The sequence below is a fragment of the Ctenocephalides felis genome, unplaced genomic scaffold (genome assembly GCF_003426905.1).
Source record: "Ctenocephalides felis isolate EL2017-DRISC unplaced genomic scaffold, ASM342690v1 CF-g0.4_SCAFFOLD_01886, whole genome shotgun sequence".
Taxonomy (NCBI): domain Eukaryota; kingdom Metazoa; phylum Arthropoda; class Insecta; order Siphonaptera; family Pulicidae; genus Ctenocephalides; species Ctenocephalides felis.
In genome coordinates this window covers 69627807-69645792 of record NW_020538040.1, presented here as the reverse complement: position 1 = coordinate 69645792, position 17986 = coordinate 69627807, and the positions used below count along the sequence as shown (strand labels likewise).

General features: G+C 29.7%; 1 protein-coding gene across 1 annotated transcript; it reads left to right on the top strand.

The window, feature by feature from the left end:
• Nucleotides 1–1348: 1348 nt before the first annotated feature.
• LOC113375279 (integrin beta-nu-like) lies at nucleotides 1349–16680 on the top strand. The gene is made up of 17 exons (XM_026615221.1): nucleotides 1349–1355; nucleotides 1680–1753; nucleotides 2223–2308; nucleotides 2384–2505; nucleotides 3210–3375; nucleotides 4515–4680; nucleotides 5327–5495; nucleotides 7372–7623; nucleotides 8212–8411; nucleotides 9017–9186; nucleotides 9772–9938; nucleotides 10543–10663; nucleotides 11778–11950; nucleotides 13515–13736; nucleotides 13919–14150; nucleotides 15552–15722; nucleotides 16538–16680. The coding sequence occupies exons 1-17, from the start codon at nucleotides 1349–1351 to the stop codon at nucleotides 16611–16613; spliced, it is 2574 nt and encodes an 857-aa protein (XP_026471006.1). The 3' UTR covers nucleotides 16614–16680.
• The last annotated feature ends 1306 nt before the right edge of the window (nucleotides 16681–17986 follow it).

Sequence of the window (17986 nt, the reverse complement as noted above, 5' to 3'; positions counted from 1 at the left end):
ATGCGAGGACGGACTACCCGTCCAAACCGTGTTCTATATTGATTGGAGGTATGTTCTGTAGCGCTGGATGGAGTTGAACTCGTACTTTGGTCGTCCTCTGTGGTGAAAGCGGGCTTGACACGATCGATGGAAACTCTTACATTGCGTTCTCCAATTTTAATTTTCAATGTTTTGGAGTTTCGATCTATGACTTCATACGGACCTCTGTATGGACAAGAAAGCGCTGGTCGCAGAGCGTCTTCCCTAAGGAATACAAATTTTGCATTACTTAGTTCTTTATGTACAAAAGTCTTTTTCGATCCATGTGCAGATGTAGGAGTTGGATGTATTGTTTCGAAATGTCGATGTAGATCTCAAGAAGTCGCTTGTTGGTATCTCCTTGCGCGTGCTGATTAAAAATTCGCCAGGTAGACGAAGCGGTTCTCCGTATACTAATTCGGCGCTGCTGCTTTTAATGTCTTCTTTAACAGAAGCTCGAATTCCTAATAAAATAATTGGTAGAGAATCGATCCATGACGGGTCTGCATGGCACATGAGGGCTGTTTTCAGTGGCCTGTGAGCATTTTCAATCAATCCATTCGATTGCGGGTGATATGCTGTAGTAGGAGTATGGGAAATTCCTAGTAGTTTGGTTGCGCCTTGAAAAACAGCTGAACAGAATTGCCGTCCTTGGTCGCTAGTTACTTGAGATGGAACACCAAAGCGTGAAATCCAAGAATACAAGAAAGCCCAGGTTACACTTTCTGCGGTAATATCTGATAGAGGAAAAACTTCAAGCCAACGTGTGTAACGGTCTATAGCGGTGAATAGGTATTTGAAGCCTTTTGATTGTGGAAGTGGTCCGACAATGTCAATGTGAACATGCAGAAATCTGGCGGGTGGCACTTTGAACTCTCCAAGTGGTGTGACTATATGCCGACCAATTTTGGAGCGTTGACATGAGATGCAGTTTCGAGACCAGGTTCTACAATCCTTGCGAATGCCAGGCCAAACAAATCTATCCGTGATGAGTTTAGTTGTGGTTTTTATACCTGGATGAGATAGATTGTGCAGAGTATTAAAAATATGTCGTCTATGTTCAGCAGGAACATAAGGACGTAATCGATTTTGAGATATGTCGCAATATAATTGTTCTTTGGTTCCTGGAATAGCGATACGTTTCAGGTTGAGAGCAGTATCTGATTTTAAGAGCGTTATCAGTTTTTCAATAGTAGGAGAGCTAGTGTCGCTGCAAAGATCTCGTACTAAACAACAGGGCTCACAAACCAAAAAAACTAACAACGAAAGAAAATACTTTTGTTATGGATTTTCAAACATTGCCGATAACACCATCGTTAAAATTAACATGATGGCTGGTTACACATTAAAAAATTCCTAACTTTACTTATTCTTGAGATATTGGTGGTGGACCTTCTTATCCGCGGACCTTCAAGCCCCATTACCCTTTTGGAATTTTGTATTTAGTAGAATATTTTTGAAATTTCGAAAGAAATTAATATTATGTTATGAAACAAATATAAAGCAATGAATAATCAAAAATCAATGCATTTAAAATATTATTTAAAGAATTGTGTTAATAAATACGCAAATTGTACGCGTAATTTTTTTCAACATTTTTATATGCATGCATAATTCTTATTTAAAATATTTTTTGTCAAATGCAAGTTATTTTATTTCAGGTTCGTGCATTTACTATTCAAAATGTTCGGAATGTGTAGAATCTGGACCAGAATGCGCATGGTGTGCAGATGAGGTAAATTCGTCAAAAGTGAATTGGTTTTCACTTAATTGTTTTGCTAAATGCGAAATTGCCAATTAAATGTTATGCTAATGCGATGATACCTAGTGTAGAATAAAATCTACTAAGAAGTACTATTATGATTTACAAGTACCAATTTACACGCATATTAATAACCAACTATTAAAGAAATTTACAATTTACGAGAAAACCGTGCCATTTTTGTAAAACCTATTGTGAAAAATAATATAAATTGGAACATGCCATGAAATTATTTGAATTACGTTAAATGTTAATGCAAAATATTTACGAATAACGTTGAATAAGTTATCTATGGAAAACTGCAAAAGATAAAATTGAAAGTTTGTTTATTTTCCAAAAGTAGATTTAATTTCTACATGTTTCATTTAACTTAAAAAAAAACTAGTATAGCTATGATATTATTATTTTGACTATTATTACATAATGGTTTTCTATTCAACAGCCATTTATAAATGAAGTAGGAATTGTATATGCAAGATGCAATACTTTGGAAGGTTTGAAACAAGCAAATTGCTCCAACATCAATCAGTATGAACCAAAACAAAGTATTAATTAAATATACTTTTCTGGAACACCATATTGTAAATATATTTAATTTTCTAGATTAGCATCGAGTACAGTAACTATTCTAAAGAATGATGATTTCAAAGATGTTGTGGAACATGATAATATTTTTGAAGCAGTGCAGATTAAACCACAAAGATTAGAACTGAAATTACGACCAAGTAAGCCCATTTTTCACAAAGTACTAGTAATACACACATTATATGAAAACATAAAAATTGGCAAAGAATGCTCATTATATATATATATATATATATATATATATATATATATATATATATTAGGGTGGTCCTTAAAATGGTCATTTTTGAATGTCCTTGCTCCCAGGGGCTCAAATGGTTTCAAATTGATAAAAAAACAAATCTCTGAAAGTTTTAGCTCTTAATATTAACGTTTAGATAGAGCGCAATTTAATCAAACTTCGTATGGAAAGAGCATGGAAAAAATTTTGAAAATTTAAAAAAAAATGTTTTATATGTATATATATATATATATATATATATATATATATATATATATTAGGGCGGATAGATTTAAAGGTCACGTAGGCACATATAATTTTCGGATTCTAGGGATCAAAATAAGATACAACCATACCTCTAAAACGAATTCTGAAGTCCCGTGCATTGACCCAAAAATGAGGGTTAAATTTTGAAAAACCTCTCAGGGGGGTCCCAAGGGTTAAACCAGGGGTCTCGTGAAAAAATTTTTGAATTTTTTTTGTGTTTTACAGATAATTTTCTAATAGATCAAATAATCATTTAATATACCTTGATAAATCGAGAAAGTCTAGCATCATTTTTCTGCCTTAAGGCACAATACTCTACACAACTAGCTTAAATTCATATTTAAAAAATGGTTTCAGATGAAAAGACAAGTTTTAAAATGATATATAGACCAGCAAAAAATTATCCACTAGATTTATATTATCTTATGGATTTATCATATTCTATGAGAGATGACAAGGAAATATTAGCTAATTTGAAAGATAGTCTTCCAAAAACACTGAAACAACTAACTGAACATCCAAGGTATGCAATATTTTTTGATTTTTGGTTAAATCAAAGTTGATCATTTATATATTTATATGTATTGTGTGTGCTACCATATACAGATATTTCGTTACGAAACTTTTACATGATCAGGTTTATTTATTAACTTCCCGTAGGGCAAGTTATAGTAATCGCAAAAAAATCGAAAATGAAAATTTTTATATATCTTTACGTTTCAGAGGTTTCTGAACATTTTGGCATACCTTAAAAAAAATGGATGTATGTGTGTGTGTGTGTGTGTATGTGTGTGTGTGTGTGTGTGTGTGTATGTATGTATGTATGTGTGTGTATGTATGTGCGGATACAAATTTTCGTCGACGATTTCGGGAACACGGATCAACCGATTTGAATAATTCAAAAAACATTCGATCCGTATTGATAAGGAGACGTGCTGATTAGTTTTTGGCAAAGGCCGGTCAAGCCGTTCCGAAGATACGGGGCAAAAAGTTCCGAAAACGGTAACTCAGTTTTTAAGAGAACGGAGCGTTCGATTTTAATAATTCAAAAAACATTTTATTTGTATTGACAAGATGAAGAATCGATACAACTTTCATGAAGGTAGGTCCAGCGGTTTCGGAGATATAGAGGAAAAAGTAAAAAAATGAGCCATTTGGCGGTCAAAAATGATCATTAGACATATGCACATCAAATTATCAGACATTTTATAGAGATTTTAACAATAAGTATACATTTTGTTAACATTCCTATCGGTTCCGTACCAATGCTTATGCGTTAGACAGCGACGCGGCGCTTACGCGCTTTATATTTTGTCCCTATGTAGTTAAAGCAGTACGATTGCTTTGAAAAAAAAGTTCAGATCATCCACAATATGTCAAAATAAAGAAAAAAAAATTTTTTTTCAAAAAAAAAAAATTTTAAAAAAAAAAAAATTTAAAAAAAAAATTTTTTTTTTTTAAAAAAACTAATTTTTTGTCCAATTTATAGTTTCTCAAAAATCTTATTTTTTCAAAGTAATTTTTTTTCAAAAATGTTAATCGTTTTAAAAAAAAATAATAATTTTTGGTACGGGAAGTTCCAGCAATTTGCCTTAAGGCACGATGCCCTAATTGCCTTAAGACAGAATTCCACTTACAGCTAGTTTACTCTTTAATGCACAGGATTGCTTTTGGCAGTTTTGCCGACAAGACAGTGTTGCCGTATACTTCAATTGCAAAAGTACCACTGCAAAATCCTTGCATAAAAATTGGCAAAGAATGCTCACCTTCATATGAATTCAAGCACCATTTGAAATTAACGACAAATTTTACAGAATTTTCAGACAAGGTAATTAATCATTTTTACTCTTTTTTATATATTTATAATGGCCATATATGGGTCATTCTTTTACAAACCGAACACCAATTAACCTTGACACTTTAGAATTAAAAGTTTTAAATTATATATTCATATTTTTTTCTGGTTTTAATTTTCAAAATGTTTTTTTTTTTAATTTGGTTTTATGTAAATTATATAGTATAACACCTTCTTGGAAACCTCTTTCCACCTCGTGGAAAATCTTCAATTATGTCATAAAATTTGTTATTATTTACCATCCAAATTTAAGTATGAAATTAAATAATCATTTTATTATTATAAAAAGGTGATGTTAATCTTTTGCTACGGTCTGACACTGCTTTACAGGCCTGCAAGCCGTCCAAATATTTGTAACATACCATATTATACAATTTTTTGATCAATATTTGTTTTAATGATATACGTATTATTAAAAATGTATTTAAAAATTAAAAATTAAACTACTAACAATTACAGTAACAAATTAGAATTTACAATCTTAACTTATAATTAGACTAATAAATTTAGAGGTCAGAGCAATGTTCGACACAATGAATGTCGTCTAAAGGCAAAACTGGTAGCGAATAGGGTTAAGTACATAATTTTCCCTGTTTATATCTAATTATTTACGACTTAGGTGAAAGATGCTGAAGTGACAGGAAATCTTGATGACCTCGAAGGCGGTCTATCGGCACTAACTCAAGCGATTGTCTGTAAGGGCAATGTCGGCTGGCGAGAAAACTCGACGAAAATCGTCATTTATGCTTCCAATGGATTAATGCACATTGCAGGCGAAGGACTGCTGGGTAAAATTGTAATCATTTTCTAAATGTCTAAAATGAGGAAATTTGTGAAATTGTATTATATTTTCAATGATAGGGTGTTTGCGCTTTGCGACACCGTGGTAAAACCTTGATTTTGCAATTTGCAAGTAGTATAAGGTTTTGAGTTCAAATTCCGCGTTGCTTGCAATGTTATGTTAAGCAGTATTGATATCAATATTCACTTGAAAATATAGATAATAAAAATGATTTCATGTGAAAGTGGATCTTGCGGGAATGTAAAAAACTTCAGTCAAAAAAACTGAGTTGATTTAAAAATTATAATCACAGAGATCAAGGACGTCAATTAGATTCCTTTCTAAGAGCCCTCTGTCAGAATCTAACCAAAAAATTACGAAATCAATAAAAGTTTTCAAGAAATAGAAAAATTGTAATTTATATCTTTATAGATATAAATAGTATAGTAAACGGATTGTTTAGAAATATTTTATAATATTTCTAAGAAATCCGTTCATGCTACCTAAAATTGCTTTTAACTTTCCGAAAGAGAAGTTTATGTTTTCATAAAAAAATCAGAATGAATCGAATGAGACCAAATTTGGAAAAAAGTATGTATGTGTGTACGTGTGTGCGTGTATGTAAACAGATTTTTTGCCGTTAATCGACGTTTTCTGAAAAACGGCTAGACCGATTTCAAAAGTTTAAAATCCCTTTGATGTTTCTCGATGAGGACTATCGTTTGTCAGTTTTGCGCGACGATCGGCCAAGCCGTTTTTTGTAAATCGCGGAAAATTGAAAAATCCGAAAAATTTTTCGTCCACATGTCAGTCCACAATTCTGAATCGATTTTGAAAATTCAAAAACTGTTCGAAAGATATTGGTTGGGAATCGTACTGATTAGTTTTTGGTAAAGATCGGCCGGGCAGTTTTCTTGTAATAAAGTTTAAAAAAAAAAAATGACGATTTTTATGATTTTTTTTGGCGGTAGATATCATAGTCTTCTAGATACTAAAATATTATCGCCCTACGACAACTCGTTTAGCTTTAAAAATTCGTCAAAGTTTGCAAAAATTGGTATCGTTTTTTTGGCATTTGTCAAAATTAGACCTTTCATCGACGTTTTCTCAGAAACGCATGAACCGATTTCAGAAAATCGATGTATCTTAATGTGCACTATAGTTTGTCAGTTTTGTGAGACGATCTGCCGAGCCGTTTCTTTGTAATTTGAAAAATAGTGTTAAACTTTTCGTCCACATTTAAGTTCATTCTACGGAATCGATTTTAGAAAATCAAAAACTGTTCGAAAGGTATTTGTTGGGAATAATACTGATTAGTTTTAGGTGAAAATCTACCGAGCCGGTTTCTTGTAATTAACTGTTGAAAAAAAAATTTAAGCCGATTTTTATAAAACTTTCTTTGGCGATGTATATCATGGTCTTATAGAACTTACTGAAATATTAAGGCCTTACGACAAGTAGTTTAATTTTAAAAATTCATCAAAGTTTGAAAAAATGAGTAGTTTTTTTGACGTTTGTTAAAATTAAAATTAGACGATTCACTTGGTATAACGATAGAGTGTTCGTTCGTTTTCAATTAGGTGTAATAAATCCACACGGAGTACTTTTAATCAATCATAAATTAATTTATATTTTATTGATTAAGTCGATTATTTACACATATCGGGAAGTTCATGTAACTTGCCTCAAAGCAAAATACGAATACCAACTAGTTTTATATATTTTTCTTATATATATTTTAATACAAAGTTCAGTTTTTCTGTACCATCTCCAGAATCAATTTCAAAGATTATATAATTATTATAAAACTAAATTTGCCAGAAGCAATAAAAGCATTTAAATTAATAAAACCATGTGTCTCATATAACTATTTCTATTCTCAGGTGGAGCAGTACGTAAAAACGATTGCGCATCTTGTTATTTGGATAAAGGGACATATCACAAAGTGGACACAGATTATCCATCCTTGGCATGCGTTCACCGGGCTCTAATTAAAGACAAGGTTTTTGTCATTTTTGCTGTAACCGCACACATATATGATACTTATTTGATGCCTCATAAACTGATGCCTCAACATACGTCTGTGGCACTTCTAAAAAATGATAGTTCAAACATTTTGGATCTGGTCGAGGATGGTAAATATTCTTTTGCATGGATAGTGATAGTTATAGGTAGATTCACAAACAATATACGCCATGACAATAATTAATTTTTCTAGTTTGTTAAACTATGTATTTATATGCGAATGGGCAGCGAGGTTTTATCATTTGAACTTATGTTTTTTCTTCCAAATATTAACTTTACTTAATACAGCATAAAAATTAATAATACAATACTATATAATTCTTTTCTATAGGTACATTAATTCAAAAGCTATTAATATTTTAAAGACAAATTATAAATATGGGGTGTTGTGGAGCAAGGTTTCGAGTTGTGCAACCTGACATCAAGAAGTAGTAATATCCATTTTCATTTGAAAATATATATCAAATTTATGTTTCCATAAAGTAAAAGTAACATTTCTGGCGAAAAAAGTTAATTGAATGATACTAATCTGCAGAATGTGAAAATATAATCACAACTTCAAAAGATAACCATTAAGTTGCCTTCTACTAGTTATTTAGTAACTAAAAACTACTAGCATAGTAACTAAAAAGTGAAACAAGATCTTGAAAATTAAAAATGTTCTGCCTCTTGATAATTTATCTTCATTTATGTTATAGGTTATAAAAAGGCTATCTCTTCGGCTACATTTATTGATGATGCCAACTCTTTCTTGAGTGTCAGATATTTTACAAATTGCGGAGACGATAGTGCGCCTATGCGAGAAATAAATAGCTGTCAAGGAACAGAAGTTGGAAAAAATTACACATTTTCAGTGGAAGTTACTTTATTAAAATGTCCGAGCGAAAAAAAACAATGGGTGGGTATATACACACTCAAATTTATATATATATGTATATATATATATATATATATATATATAATATATATATATATATATATATATATATATAACAAATGTATTCTGAGTGGATATATAGACAAACAACACTCTTTTTTGCACTAATTTATTAAATAATATACTGAGTATATTGAACGACTTGTAACGGATAACACATAATGCTAATTTAGGTTTCCATATTTTAAATTTTAAATTATAACACACTGATGATGAGACCACCCTAGTCTCTAAACGTTTGTGAAAATTATTATTTAATAAATTAGTGCAAAAAAGAGTGTTGTTTGTCCATATTTCCAAATTCATATATATATATATATATATATATATATATATATATATATATTGTCTATTATATTTAGATTATTATTTTTAACTTTATTGTTCAGCTTAATAATCTTGGAAAATTGCTCACACAATTCCTCACTGAATCGAGTTGCATTTTAACTCAGCTCACGAACCTAGGGGAGTTTGGTCCATTTTATTATATATATATATATATATATATATATATATATATATATATAATAAAATATATTCATGTATACATAATTCAAAATTCACAGAAAAATATCTTAAAAATTGAAGAGCAACTGACAAACACAAAGCTTACAATAGCTCTGGAATTTATGTGTGGATGTCAGTGTGAAGATTCAGTTCAAGAAAATCAACCTTCAGCTAACTGTAATTCCCAGGGAAATTTAACATGCGGTCAATGCGAATGCAACCCTGGATGGTATAATGTTTTTTATATTACTTTTGAATATTTTTTGTAGCATTAGAATTTTAAGTAATTTGTGAATATATATAATATTGGTCGATTGATTGATTTCTTGCATATAGTATTGCAGAAAAAAAAATGGTTACAGGATTTCTACTTAAATGTTATAGATGATCTCGTTGAAGGAGTTATTTATTAGAAACTTCTTTTTCCCTTGCTATTTTTACAAATTAGAAAAATTGTCTAATTTTATTTTAATAATATAGGTGATCATTTATTTTGCACATACCTAAATGACATCGACTGAAATAACTATTTTTTACTAATATTTTCAATATCATTTTCTAAGAACGACAAACTAATTATGTTCATATCTGAACTAAACTATAAATAGAAAATCATTAGTTTGCGAAATATTAACATACAAGCTTATCGTATAAGGATTTGACCATGTAGTCTCAAAATTGTATTTTAAATTTGAAGATTTTATTTATGTACAATTATTATCGAAATTAGTTATTTATCATGATATACTTCGTTTCGTTTATTAATGTATAAACATGTGAAATCTGAAATGTCGTTTGCATTTCATTTCCACAGGGCAGGCAAATCTTGCAGCTGCGATCTGAAGGATGCTGAAAGCACGATTAAGCTAAATGACCAATGTTTACCGCCAACTAAAATACCTTCGAAAGAAGATGTAGAAGATTCAGATTGGGCAATTGTGGATTATTACAGCCTGGACAAACACACTGTATCTGCAGATGGTAAATTATTATATTAGTTATGTGATAATGGGATATGCTTAGCAGGAATGATGTATCGTCTGCTGTTTTTTTTTGCAAATTCGAATTTATTTCGAGCATTTAATTTTTCTCGTAATTCTTGTATATACATAGTAACAAACGCAGTTCAGGTTTATAAATATTCCTTGGCCATAGCCTTGGAATCAATAGTTCCAGGTTCGATATCCGCCTCGGACAATATGTTGTCGAGTTTGTAGTTTGTAGTGAATTATACAATTTTATTAATCAGAGCAATATTTTTGATTTAATGGATTGAGAAATTAATTATTAGCGTTGAAAGTTAATTATTTTTTGAATGATAAACACTATTTAATCTTCTTTTAGTTTTTTATCTCATTTGTACAGTGATCTATTTTTATCTCCGACAATCTGCAATGCTTTCTCATTTAGATGATCTTGTATGTACTCAAATTTTTTGGAGAAACATAGTTTAATGCCTATGCTGATTTTTCACTTAGTTGGAATTAAATTAAGTTAATCTAAAATTATATAATTACGCATGTTTCTGCTTTGATATTTGATTCTATGAATTAAATTAATTTTATTTTGTTTGGATTTTATATAGATGAGAAAACACTCATAGTTGGGCCAAAATTATGTTCTGGTAAAGGCGATTGTGAGTGTGGCGAATGTAAGTGCATTCCAGGATTCATTGGACGTTACTGCGAATGTGCAGAATGCCAGAGGTGGGTTAATCCGCAAATCTAATTTTAATCTATTGAATGGATGATTTTAATTTTGAAAATAATAAAGATAAAGTAAAATAAATTATGAGTGATGCAATTATGAGTATTAATAACTCAATACAAATTAATTTATGCGCTAACAAATCACAATAACAAATTAATGTATATTATGCTTGAAGAGTTTCATTTTCCTTACAAGTTATTAACTTCCCGTAGGGTAAGTTATAGTAATCGCAAAAAAATGAAAATGTTTGCATATCTCTACATTTCAAAGGTTTCTGTACATTTTACATTAGAAATACATTAGAAAAAATTAGATATACATATAAAAATTAGATATAAAAAATTGATGTATGTGTGTGTATGTATGTTTGTAGTATGTATGTATGTGCGTTTCGAGAGCACGATTTACCCGATTTGAATGATTTAAAAAGATTTGATTTTTATTGATGGGAAGATGTGTTGATTAGCTTTTGGAAAAAGCAGGTCTAGACGTTTCTAAGGTAACTTGCAAAAAATGCAAATAATGTCAATTTAGTTTTTGAGAGAACGGAGCGACCAATTTGATTGATTCAAAAAACATTTTGCTTGTATTAACGAAATGAAGACTGAATTTTTATTGTCTAATAAACGTCTAAAGTTTTTTTTAGAAAGTATTGAAAGTATAACGCGTAAGTGACATAAAATTTGATTTAATTTTACCTTATTATGCCGAAATGGATAATTTATTGCCAGAGGCACATGATTCTTAATATTTTTTAAGTAAGAGAGCTAGGGCTTGTTGTAACAGTTTTTCTTTAAAATTAATATATCATGAGATCCACTGATTTCATTTATATGAAATAAAGATGAATAGATGCTATAACTAATCCTCTATAATAATTCCATTGTTCATTATTTCACAATTAATAATTTTTTAGAGAAAGTCCGGTGTTACAACTTAATTCGTGTTTGGGGCTAGTTGTAACATCTACCGTATGGTTTAATTATGTGTGCATTAAATATTTGAATAGTCTCATTTGGGTCTACTTTATATTTTAAGGACATGAATTTATATTTAAAAAATATTACTCAATTTTTAATAAATTTATATTTCCTGAAACTTTATCATTAGAAGGCCAAATTCCGAACCATGCGGCGGTCCGACGCGCGGCACTTGCGACTGCGGCACTTGCAAGTGTTTGCCAAATTGGAGCGGCGACGACTGCGGCTGCTCGACTGATACCGATAGGTGCAGGGCACGCGACTCGGAAAATGTGTGCTCTGGAAATGGGGAATGCAAATGCGGTAAGTGATTACGATTTACCAATTTATAAAAAAAAGTTTAGCTTATGGATCGTTCACTAAATAGAACTATTGTAACAACGTTGTTGTGCGTTGGGTACGGTTATGACATATGGCTGTGGTTCTTGTCCTTTTCGAGTGAAGATTGAACATGAAAAGAAAAATCTAACTTAACAAAAGACCGGCATAAGGAGATTGAAACGACAATGGCCTTCAGACTTAGTCTTAGATTAGGTCTAATATAATATTATCATTAGATCTTATTCGAGCTCTTCTTAGGCATCGCTCTTAAATATTGTCATTTTAGCTCATAGGAATCTTTATGTATTTCTGATTGCTAAATAAAACAAGTTAAAAAAAAAACTAAAGCCCGGTGCACACGACGTCAGTAATTCTTGTGACATATTTTCGGTCAAGCTTTTATCCTAAGGTATACGTTCACCTTACGATAAAAGTAAAATTTGACTGTAGCATTTTATTGGTATTATTTTATTTAATTTTTATAAATTTAAGATAACATAATTACATGAATTTATCCTAATACATACATATATGTTTTATGTTTACGTTAAATGTTTCAATAAAATAGTTTTATTCGTACCTGCTCACCTTACCATAAAAACTTGTCAGAAAATATGTTACAGGAATTACACCGGGCCTAAGACAAAAGACAAAAGAGAAAGGAAATCGAAAATTTAATATAAGAAAAAAAGATTTATTGATAACTTTGTTTAAAAATTATGTTTTATTATTATATTCATATGCATAAAAATTATTACTGATCAAGAAAAAGTGGCACAACCGCACCCAGTCTTTCCTACTCATACTGTTAATATTTAAAGTATTCAAATCCATAAAACCATTACCGACCAATACCTGGTCAAAAATTATATTTAAACACACTTACATTTTTTTGTCAAAATCAAAATTGTTTTGAAAGTCATGATCCAGAGATTTCCCAATTTTTATCATTATGAGTTTTAAATAGACAGCTGATTATTATTTACTGCTCATAGATTTTCTATTCTATATCGAACATAAAGTTTGCTTTATGATATAATTTTAAATTAATATGATTATTTTAATTTACCATAGAATTAGACGAAACAGCAATGCTGATTATGAAATAATAAATATTTTAATTCTTGGCGTGAAACAATTATTTATCCCAAAGTTGTAAGCAAGAATGCGAGGACAGAAAAAATTCCGTTCAATTAGTATTTTTAGGTCAGATACATATATTACCATATCTAAAAGAAATTATGAAAACACAGTATATTTCGTTCACTTTTTATGGAAACATTTACAGATCATCCTATTATAATATAGTACACTTCAATAAGTTAGTAATTATATTTAAGAAAAAGACAAATATTCTCAATGTTTGTAAATTGTTTTTAAATTTTTTTTTAATAATATGGTCTGCGTGATAAACTTTTGTTTGTGTATTTATCCATTCGCCCGTCACAGTTAAAATTTTTAATGTAAGAGTTAAATAAATTAATCACGAGTAAAGTTTAATAGTATCAATATGTGATCATATTGAATCTTTTATATATAATTTTAGGTAAGTGCAAATGCCATGCAAATGCGGAAGGAAACGTGTGCCGTGGTGAATTTTGCGAGATTTGTGGTTTGACAAATTCTTTTTGCAATGTATTCACATCCTGCGCCCAATGTTACGTGGAGTCGACCAGAAAACGACGCCGAGACGACGATAACTGTGATAAGTTTTGCGGAAAAGGATTGAGCAATGAGACTGAAGCCAAAATTGTCGACACACTTGGAGGTAACATTTTTGAAAATGTCAAAATATTACGAAATTTTTGTAAAAATGCAATTTTTTTAATGTTTGATATTTTTTGAAGTTATCTATTATTTTAAATTTACGAAATTTTATGTACAAGCATTTTTCACACCGTCTACTATCAAATATCATGTAATGCAATGAAACGATTCATATTTTTTCAGATGTTGAACCAGGACAAATATGCTCATTTCAAACGGAATACAGAGGCAAAGCATGTCACCATCAGTATATCTATAAGACAGTAGACGACGATAAAATCAAATTTCAAGTATTATTAACATCCGTTTGCCGAGATACAATTAGTGCAATCGCTCTTTCTGGTTACATCATGCTGGGAACATTTCTGGCTGGGTTCCTAGTAATGCTTCTGGTTTGGTATAATATTAAGAGGAAGTGAGTATAAAATGCTTATTGACAGAATGAGTAGAAATGATCTGAGGGTAAATCTCTGAACGCATTTGAATCCAAGGCTTTGATGTTTTAAAATAATATCCGTTCAGAGTTCAGGGTCAAAAAAAATCTTTTATACTCGTATACGACACTTTAGTCCAGTCATTTGGTCGTTTTGCCGGTACAGTACTCCGGAATTCTGAAAATTGGTAATCTTATAGATTTCGAGGTGCTCTTCACGAAAATCATCTTTGCCACCTCAAATTTGAACGGCAAGTTGCCGCCATATTGGAAAAATGGCGTCAAAAACATCTTTTTTAAAATATCTCCTTTCTGGCTCATTCTACGATGAAAGTATCTACGTATGAATTAAACAAGATAAAATTTCCTACAATTCTTTAGAAAACCGTTTTTTGTAAAATTGATGGTTTGAGAATACGGCCACCTCAAAGTCTTTGCTGCTCTTGCCGTATTATCAAATCTCTCCATATATGACAGCACTTTGAACTTGACTACATTCTCTCTAATAAATAAATATTTTCAATGTTAAATTAAGCGAATAAGATCTAGAAATAAAATAAATGGTTTAACAAAATAAAAGATATTGAATAAATTATAGAAAGCTTTCTCTAGTTTAATTTTGTTTATAGCTACTTTGCTATTGAAGCTATGTTAAAAACTCAGCAAAAGACAAAAATATTTGAATTATTTTATTTCCTGATCTTATTCGAGATTCGATAATACACGCAAGAGCAGCAAAGACTTTGAGGCGCCCGTACTCTCAAACTATGAATTTTACTAAAAAACTGTTTTCTAAAGAATTGTAGGAAATTTTATCTAGTTTAATTCGTACAGCACCTCGAAATCTATAAGATTACCAATTTTCAGAATTCCCCGAGTACTGTACCGGCAACAGCCTTTTTTTGCACCAAATGACTGGACTACTTGCTCTAGGATGAAAAATCAAAAACATCATAAATATCATAAGCATTATTTTTATTTAATTTAAATATTTTTTTTTATATTTCAAGGGGGGAGGTTATGGAATATCAGGTCTTCAGAAACTGTTCAAAATAAACAATAGTATAACAAAAAAAGAACGTTAATCGTCTGTATCTGTATGTAAACGTTAATATTTTTCTGTAATAATCTAACAAGCTTTATAAATTTTTCGAACAAAATTTTCTTTCATACACAGATAAAGGCATGCTCTTTCACCCTGGCAAAAGCGTAAACAATATAAAATACTAAATAAAAATGTAAATTCGATTTGAAGAAGCTATATTAAAAGAAATAAATTAAATAAATAGTTATTCCAATACAGTGTCATCTTTGTGAAATGTGATCAAACATGTTTATTTTATTAATAAATAATAATAACTATAATTATATGAACACTTTTAGGGATGCAATAGAAGCAAAACTTTTTGCCGTCGAAGAAGAAAAGAATAAACTACTACTTTCAAACACCATGCAGAACCCCTTATACAATTCGCCAATTACCCGTGTCGATCTGGATGAATTTAAGAAGGAAAAACCTTGTGCAAAATGTAGAACATCCAGATCATCATTTAGGTAAAAATGTTTGATGTAACTTTAACTTTAATGTGGCGTAAATGTTTCTAGAAACGTAAAAAAAAATTTTAAAAAATAATAAAAAATAAAAAATAAAAAAGAAAAAAATAAAAGAAAGAAAAAACAAAACAAAAAAAAAAAAAATAAAATAAAAAATAAAAAAATAAAATAAATAAATAAAAAATAAATAAATAAAAAATAAATAAATAAAAAATAAATAAATAAAAAATAAATAAAAAATAAATAAAAAATAAAAAAAATAAGAAAAAAAATAAAAAAAAATAAAATTAAAAAAAATAAAAAAACAAATAATAAATGGAAAAAATTGTAAAAAATAAAAAAAATAAAAAAAAAGATGAAAAAATTAAATAAAAAAACGTATGTCCTATTTTGCAAAATTATGAGTTTTTTAATTAAAGATTTACTTAATCATTTTGAAAAACTTGACTGAAAATTATAACTTTGCACTAAATAGAATTTGTATAATATCAAAAAATCTCTTAGTTGATATCTTAATTTGAAATGACTGAATTAAAAATCGAAATATAAATAAATTATGCAAATGCAAAGTTGCACAATTGATCATCATTATTTATAAAATAAATAGTTAAAGAATTCAAATGTCAGCAAATTACATTTACTGATATTCAAAAAAATATAAAATAGTACATCTAATATAAGGAATATATAAAATTCATATGGTGAATCTGTTTTTGTTGTGATAATGCCATGTGAATTTAAAAAAGTAAATTAAATTAAATTAAATAATATTTTATAAAATAATATTGTTCTGTAACATGCTTTTCTCATTCCAGATCATCTAGAAGTAGCTTTGAAATAAGTGCACCATCTACTCCTATGATTCCGAAACCCGATCACGAAGAATATTAATTTATGCATTAGTTTTGTATATAGTAATAATTTATATTATATTAATTGATTTTGTACTTTTTTGAAAAGAACCAGAGGTATTAATACAACAATACGTTTTGTTTCTCAAAATATATTATTCACATTTATAAATTTATTCCCAAAAAGCTAAATAACAATAGTATTGTTATAATGAACTTTATTCAAGAAGTAACAGGCTTTGATACATTTTTTTCCTAGTAATATGTACCCAATAACTCCACCTGTCTTGTTCGGTATTTAACACGAATGAAAGAATTTCTTTAGCTTAATTAAACAATTAGTCAATTATTGTCAAAAGTAAATATTGGTGTTGTGTGAAAATAAAATAAAATATATTGATGGGAAGTTATATAGGGTAGAGCGGGGTTCAAAGGTCTGCGGGTAAAGGTCCACTGCCTATATCTCAAAAACAAGTGAAGTTAACAATTTTTTAACAACATTATTTGAAAGCAGGAGGAAAAAAATGTATAACTATCATCTTGATACCTACGTCGCTATCCATTGTACAAAATGTACTAATTAAATATATATTTTATGGGTATATTTCTAGGTGAAATAATATAGCTTGTTTAATATGTGTTATTTGTTGTGATATAATTGCTCAAAGTCAAGTTGGACCCTTGTGCTCCGCCTTATCCTGTATATATAATATATAAGGGACGAGAAAAAATGACCAAGGAGAAGGAGGTTTTATCAAGATATCACGTGCATTTATTTTTATCCGTATTAAAAAAATCCATTTTTTTCAAAACCAATATAATTTTTTTCTAGAAAATTAACGATTTTTTGTAGATGCTAATGTTTAGTGGGGTGGAGTATAGTACCACGTATTATGAAGAGAGAGGGGAGTTTAAAAAAGCTTAAAAATAAAAAAAGATCACGCGATTAATGTAATGCCCTTAATCTGTTGAGTTTATTCCAATTGTGCAAATACAAAGACCTAAGCAGTGTGTCCTGAGAAAGGAAATATTATTACGGAATGAGCAAAAGTCGAAAATTCTTCTGGTGTTGGTGAACGTCAAGCTTAGGGGACGTTCATTAATCACGAATGCCTTTAAGGTGGGGGGGGGGAAGTATTGGACAAAAAATCACAAAATATCATGTGGGGGAGAGGAGGATATACAAAGATAACACGTGTTTTATTAACTTCCCGAAGGGCAAGTTATAGTAATCGCAAAAAAATCGAAAATGAAAATTTTTATTTCAAAGGTTTCAAAGGTTTCTGAGTATTTTGGCATACCTTACAATTAGAAAAAATCGGAGATCTAATGAAAAAAGTAAAAAAAAGGGCGGTCAAAAATGATCATTAGACATATGCACATCAAATTATCAGATATTTTATGGAGATTTTA

Coding starts and splice junctions, on each gene's coding strand:
- LOC113375279 (XM_026615221.1), top strand. Junction 3,376..4,514: donor CAACTAACTGAACATCCAAG/GTATGCAATATT, acceptor TTTAATGCACAG/GATTGCTTTTGGCAGTTTTG. Junction 14,151..15,551: donor TGGTATAATATTAAGAGGAA/GTGAGTATAAAA, acceptor GAACACTTTTAG/GGATGCAATAGAAGCAAAAC.